Here is a 7,500-nt window from a genome sequence, read left to right on the forward strand (position 1 = left end):
GTCTCCATTTCTGCTGACACATTCGGATGCTCGGCTCACAATTTGGCCTCAACAACATGAAAGCATGGATCATCCTGCCTGCTTGGTTCAGGCTGGTGGTGGTGGTGTAATGTTATGGGGAAGATTTTCTTAGCACACTTTGGGTCATTAGTACCAATTGAGCATGGTGTCAATGAATGAATCTAAGGATTATGGCAGTTCTGAAGGCAAAAGGGGTCCAACCTGTTACTAGTAGTAGAGTACCTAATAAAGTGGCCGGTGAGTGTAGATTTATAAAGCTTTAACATTAATTAAGTTTAGTTTATGCTGTTTGTTATTTGCTTTTGCTTGTTGATTTTGAGTGTTTTGATGTATTGTTTGCACAGTGCTCAGCGCTTTTAAAGGTGCTTAATAAAATAAAGCTTATTTTTATTATTATCAGTATGATTATTATTCCTGCAGGTTATACGGTGTGATTCAGCATGAGTTGAGCGTTCTCTCACACACACCTGTGTTCTGGTTGGGGCAGGTGGTGTGGGGAGAGAAGTGCTCAGCGAGGCCCGCTTTAGAGATGATCACAGCCACTCCAGCCACTCTGGAGGAGTTCTTCATGCTCAACATGACGGATCTGGAGGAGGAGAGAGGAAAACACACACACATGAATGCACACACACTCACTCACTCACACACACACACAACCACATATACACGCACGCACAGACACATACACACATATGCACGCACATACATACAAATGCATGCACGCACACACAGAAAGACACATGCATGCACACACATAGATGCACACAGACAAAAACACATGCATGCACACACAGAAGCACACATACAGGTTAAGAGAGTGCAATATTTATAATCTATGCTAATGGAGCAATATGTAAGATTGTACTAGGTGTTGCGGTCCAAATTCAAAATATTACAGAGGGTTTTTTTCATCCCCCCCTCTTCCTCCGACGACGACAAGGATGACTTGGCACACAGACATGCTGCCAGACTGGCAACAGAAACCATAACAAGCATGCCTCATTCACCTTATTCTTCGCCGACGAGTGGGCGCTCCCATTTGAATCTTTTTGTCTGGAGACTTCCGCTCTCATTCACTTCCATTCATTTTTTGACGTTAAAAACTGCTCGTTACGCTGCTTGATGTTGCAATTTGATATTTCCTTGTTACATTATTCTACTTGGTCTGTGTAGTCATGCAATCATTTGTTTGTAGAGCAAGTAGTTTGACCATTTTCTGCTGTTTATTATTCCTAGTCATTTCTCCCATAGGCGACTGAATTGGAAGTTCAAAGAAACAGCCGCACTTCCGCATTTTACAATAAGGTCAATACTTTAAGCTGCTGAGCTATGTTTATATTTGTAATAAGTGTATTATTTTCCTAATTATAACCACCTCATGTGTATATATATATAACTCTGAATCGGCGTCTCATTTCAGAGGAACTGCTTCGTTCCTCCAGAGGGCGCATTTTCAGCCGCACACACATAGGCTGTTTCTCAATATGCGTTCTTCAGCGGTCTTGCGTCCTCGTGTTCTCGTGAAACGTCATCATCAGCTGCCTAAGTTCAGTTTCAATACTCAAGACCGCAAGTACGGAGGACGCGTGAAACTTCCCGGATGTGTTCTTAATATCGAGGACGCACCGATGCTGACTTGAGCACCGAACTCGCTCTGGAAGTCCCAGAAGTCATTGCGTCTGGAGGTGGGAAGCGCTGCATTTTATTTAGATTTATTATTAAAGTTTAGAGATATGACTTATTTACCTCAGGAGTTTCCCTAAATGAAACGGTGAAAGTAAACATTAACATGGACATCTTAATAAAGGAATAAACACATTAAGTGTGTTTGCTAAAAATCATATTAAAATGTATTTTATTTATATTGTGCAGGGTATATTTATAATGTTTTTATGCAAAGTATATATTTTGAAAAGGGGGACAACAATAAATCGTTGTATGAGTGCTGTAATGTTTAAATAATTTCCATTTAAAACGCGTGAAGGTCACATGACCATCAGGAAGAACGCAGCATCCCATTTCTCAAAGGACGCGTCTCTCTCTCTGCCCTCGCGGTCTCCTGAGTTCGTTCTTTCGAGGACACCTGGCAAGACCGCTCTCCACAAGAACGCAAGTCCGTTCTTTGCGTTCTTGGAATTGAGAAACAGCCATACACTGGTTCAGAATTCAAGAATGAAACTAAATACGCTGTTTACTATTATCTGGCAACCCAGGGTGCTGAAATATAATTGGCTAAACTGGCAGTGGGCGGAGTTATATAGACCAGAGGTCGCGTTAACCAAATATTTTTTACATTGACGGATTTTTTTCAGCAGTGATGGAAAAATTTGAAGGTGATCCGTCATTTTGACGGGTTACGCTGAGGGTGAACTATTGTAATTTGTAGCTGACTGTAATTCCCACTCCTGTCCAGCTGTTGGCGATTGCTCTTGTTTTGTCTCCTCTTTGTCACCGCTGCGCTGCGTACAGTTGCAAAAATGTCACATCAGCTGAGTTTGAGAAGTTTATTTAAAGGCCAAATAGTTGTGATATTAATAATAAAGGTGAAAAAGAGGAAGTGATGCAGAGGACGATGAAGATCCAACCAAGCGGCAGCAAGCAAGCAGGTCTGGTTTATTGATTTTATATTGATGTTTCTGTGCACCACAAAATAATTTCTTCATTTTTAGTATTATTTGTTTCTTGCAATCAATAAACGTTTATTATTATTTTTTTTTTGTGCTTTAATTATTTTTGTTATGGGATATGTATGCTGTTTGCATTTTATTCAAAGGTTAAACGCAGTGCCTACACTTTGTGTTTACATTATAGCCTGCGTTTGCTGTTATATCAACTCAAATGGTTGTCATACCATGTATCAAGTACCAATGTCATACCAAAAGGTTTTATATGAACAGGGGTCACCAACCTTTTGGATACTGAGAGCTACTTCTTGGGTTAGTGTGAACTTACGATTAGTGTGAAGGGCTACCAGTTAATAAATAACACATTTTCTTAATTTACTTTTAATTATATTTTATTATTAATAATATTCATCTATGTGAAGACATTGATCATGTTTATGATTTCCCACAGTAGTTGTCAACAATGATTTAACAAGTTAGATAAATATCAATATGCAACACTTCATTTGTCTGAAATTGTTTTTTTAATATATAACTTAAAGTAATTTTCAAATTTACACTAATGCAAGTGTGATTTAAAAAGAATACCTATAAAAATATTAGATGCAGCTTACTCATATGTGGTGCTATGGTGAGCGATTTTCTAGAACAGGCCTGCGGGCCACTCATGTGAACCTGGCGGGCTACCTGGTGCCCACGGGCACCATGTTGGTGACCCCTGTATATGAAGGTATATGAAGACTGAGGGTGCTTTCACATGTACACTTTTGTTTGGGAACCTGTCTCATTTGTCTAGTTAGCACAGTTCGTTTGGCATATGTGAAACCACCAATCAATCTTGGATCCGCGCCAAATCAATTGCTCCGAGATCGCTTGAATGAGGTGGTCACTGCTCGATTAAAACAAACTCTGGAGCGGATCGATTGCAGTGAGAAAGCGATCCGATCCGAGCGCAGTTATATCACAGTGTTTTATGGATATGTAATAGGCTTACGGCTATATGAAGAGAGAATTATGAGTAGGGCGGGAAGTTTCGCGAGTCTCCGGATGCCCGCAAACGAGTGATGATCTCCCGGTAATCTTGCGTCTCCCTCCCGGTCCTCAAATAGGCATCGTCGCGCACCCTTCTCACCCCTCCCCACCGCAGCACTCCTTAGACACGTCGCATGCACCCTGTCAATCACCACCAAACCACCATCTCTCCTGACAGCTGAGCGGGACGCTGCAAAATAAACCCTGACACTCTGACCAATGTGAGGAGAGTTTACTCACACGTGACTTGTTTTAGCTCTTTTGGTCCGTTTAGAAACTTTGTAGTGTGAAAGCGAACCGCTCCAAGAGCAAAGAGCAGCACTGTAACAATTGTAATCTCTGTTTCAGAACAACTGAATCCATTCACAGGTGTCAAAGCACCCTGAGTCGCGCCTCAGTGCACATTACTCGCGGACCGATTCTGGCGCGGATGCGGCAGCTTGCTTACGGCCCTCGCATCTGGCCCGATTGACTCGGGCTGGAATCGGGCAGTGAGTCCACAGGCATCCAGCCCGAGTACGGCAGCCGGAGTCTCCGGCAGGCGAGAATCTAGCCGGAACTGACCCGAGTGTATTTTGCTATCTGAGGTGCGTTGTGAGCACTACCGGACTCAGAGGGGTGCAGAAGGAGAGCGTGCTGCAGTATTATTTCCCGGTGAAACGAGTGCTTGCAGGATCGGGAAATCCCACATTCAGAGAATCCAGCAAACGTTCTGATCACAGCCTTAAGCCTGATTTATACTTCTGCGTCAAGTGACCGGCGTGACCCACGGCGCATGCAACACACGCAGCTGTACATTTATACTTCTGCTGCTGTCTCTGTTGGTCTGCATTAACACTTCTGAAACACTAGTTGGCAGTGAGGTGTAAATGTTCCTCTGTGTCGAGTTTCTTCACTTCTGTTTTGCTTTTCCTGAACACTTCCTGGATGTACAAGTGGCTCAAACTCGCTCATTTTGAGGCAGGAACCAGCAGACGTGCAACAACTTTAACTATGAGGTAAACACAAAACAAAACTTTCCATCCGGAGCTCCTTCACGGGACTCCACACTTGTAAACAATCGCTCCATTGGGCTAGCGCCATTCACGCGGCTCTCGGTCCCGCCCAGACTCATCAGTGCTACCAAGCCGACCAATCACAGAGCTTGCGCTACGCGTCGTGTAGTTACAATTTTTGAGAGGTGCACATCAGCGACGTCGACGGCCACGGCGAAGAGCTATGCGTCAGCGCTGTAGCATACGCCGCCGTTTGACGCAGAAGTATAAATATGCCTTCAGGAGGAATGTTTCCTGACTACAAAACACTGGCTGAAGCGGCGCTAGTAAATCTGGTCTTTGGTCACGAGAAGTCGACTTTCCGAGGCAAAGACAGTCTCCCTTGATGCGTTTGATTACGCACAGCACAGCACCCAGTTCAGGTCGACGCAGGAGGAAGATATGAGGTAAGGCAGATATGAGTTATTGTTCATTTGTCCAATAAATAAATGAATAATTTAGCCTATATGCTCGTCGTGCAAGTTCATTATTAAAATATCAATGAAAAAAGCGATTAGAAAATATGCAAATTAAATGACGGTCAATAACAAGTTTTATATCCCTGTCCGTCAACATGACAGACAATGACAAAGTCTAACGCAACCTCTGATAAGTAAAGGCAGACTTCAGCATTGCTTCTCAGTAGGGTTGTAACGGTATGAATTTTTTACGGTATGATAATCGTCTAAAACAATACCACGGTTTGACGGTTTCGCGGTATACGGTATTAAATAGTAATTCTCATAGCAAAGACCCTGAAAAGAATAAGAACACGTTTTCTGACTGAACAAAGGTTTTATTTCAACAAACTTTTGAAAGAACCATTTTAATAGAACTATAGAAGTCTTTTATAAAAATAAACTGAAAAATCTCCCATTTTAATAAATTAAATTAGAAGGAATAAACAAGCAGGGTCTTTTAAGATTAGACAAAAATAAACTTAAACTGTCCTTCCTGATAAGCACGATAAATGGGAGACCAAAAGTGCAATACCAAGTTTATGGCTGTAAACATGTATTTAAAGCTTTGTTTTTTTCAGTCTAGGTTGTGATGAAGAAATGTAAGCATGTTGAGATTTTCAGGACTTAATCTTGACCGCTGAGGTGAGAGAATGTGTCCACTTGTACAATGAACAAATAAAAAAATAATAAATAATGTGTCAAAGTCCAAATAAACATGGTGCAAATCCTCAGTAAAAAAAAGATATAAATATTTACTATACTATAAATAGTTACATAACGAAACTAGATTCAATATGAAACATCCTTAGGTTTTATGTGGCAGCATGGATATGGTTGTCTGTGGATATGGATTTGGATGTGGTTGTATGCAATGCAGACAAACAGCTGCACCTTCATTTGTGTCTTTTGAAAACAGCAGGAGCAGCAGTTCGTCTTTGCTGTGTCACTGTTTTGTCATGTTTCTGTGCTGCTGTGAATGCAAAAGTACTTAGTATGAGAATTATTTCATGCAAAAGTTTTTTTTTTTTGCGTTTTATTTAGCCGCGCATAAATGTATGCCTATCTCTCATTCCGTGTTGTTCAAAAAGCTCAGTGTTGGTCCACAAACAAAAGTGAAACCTATGCTTATTGGTTGTGATATAGAGAGTTTGAACCAATCTGGGCATGGAGGAGGGACAATGCATCAATGTATGATGTCTGGTTTGTCCGGAGACACAGTGACGAGCGTTTCTTTGTCAAATCAGCGTTGTCAAATTTTGATGACGTAACCGCACTGATTCCGGAGCCTCTGAAAGTCAAGAATCAGATCAGCGGATCAAAAGTTATTAAACATTTAAGAGCAATACTTATTTTTAGCCGCGGGCGGCTGTCTCGGTCTTTAAGGGTTAAAACCGTTGATATGCAATTGTTCATGGTATGATAATCGTGCACGTTCAAATCGTGGTAAACCGTCATACCGGTATATTGTTACAACCCTACTTCTCAGATAAACACATCTGTTTACTTAGCATGCTTATTAGCATCTGCATTCATGAGTAATTTAATAGTTGCATCTCTTGGTTACACATACGAAACAATCAGGAGCAGCACATAAACACTCTCAGCTGCACATGTTGTAATGATTTAAAATATAATTCGTACTCCATATTGTCGTGACTCACCTATTGAAGAAGGCGGTTTCCATGATGACCATGTAGGGTGGATGAGGACCAGCGCTGAGGATCCAGTCCAGGTCTGATTCGCTCTCCAGCACATGAACAACACCCGTATCTCCTGATATAGAGGCTGAGACGGACAGAAAACAGAGTTAGAGGACGTTATTAGTGTGCCATTCTGAGCTCACTACACACACTCTAGAGACATCAGAGACGCATTTTACAGCTGAGAAAAAAGTGCATGACAGGTCATCATCAATGTTTAATACTCACACTGGCAGCCGATCTGATGCGTGGCGTTCAGCAGCCGGACACACGGGGCAGTTTTATTGAGTTCGACGTAGATCTTCTGTTCTACTGAACTGCACGATATACCTGCATCCACAGCAGATGACAATAAAGAAACATGTTAAGATGATTTAACTACATTCACTCATTCTCAGTGGTCAGCACTGGGGCCTCACAGCTAGAAGGTCACTGGTTCGAGTCCCGGCTGGGTCAGTTGGTGTTTCTGTGTGGAGTTTGCATGTTCTCCCCGTGTTGGCGTGGGTTTCCTCCGGGTGCTCCAGTTTCCCTCACAGTCCAAACACATGCGCTATAGGGGAACTGATCAATTAAATTGGCCATAGTGTATGAGTGTGTGAGTGTGTGTGTGTGTGTGTGTGTGTGTGCA

The 7,500-nt window shown here is 42.0% G+C and overlaps 2 protein-coding genes across 4 annotated transcripts in view; both read right to left on the minus strand.

The window, feature by feature from the left end:
- lingo3b (leucine rich repeat and Ig domain containing 3b) overlaps positions 1-7,500 on the minus strand; it is a 644,601-nt gene that overhangs the window by 525,586 nt on the left and 111,515 nt on the right. The gene's annotated exons all lie outside the window — the stretch shown is intronic.
- The window catches only part of ncstn (nicastrin), a 41,980-nt gene that overhangs the window by 29,325 nt on the left and 5,155 nt on the right, over positions 1-7,500 (minus strand). For both annotated transcript variants that reach the window (XR_015477710.1, NM_001009556.1), the window contains 3 exon segments: positions 7,101-7,202; positions 6,834-6,957; positions 489-607 (listed from right to left, as the gene is read on the minus strand). Coding sequence is in view for 1 of the 2 variants with exons in the window: in NM_001009556.1 (NP_001009556.1) it covers positions 489-607; positions 6,834-6,957; positions 7,101-7,202 (345 nt within the window). In the remaining variant the exon portion in view is untranslated.

The sequence above is a fragment of the Danio rerio genome, chromosome 2, assembly GCF_052040795.2.
Source record: "Danio rerio strain M-AB ecotype USA chromosome 2, GRCz13ab, whole genome shotgun sequence".
NCBI classification, from domain to species: domain Eukaryota; kingdom Metazoa; phylum Chordata; class Actinopteri; order Cypriniformes; family Danionidae; genus Danio; species Danio rerio.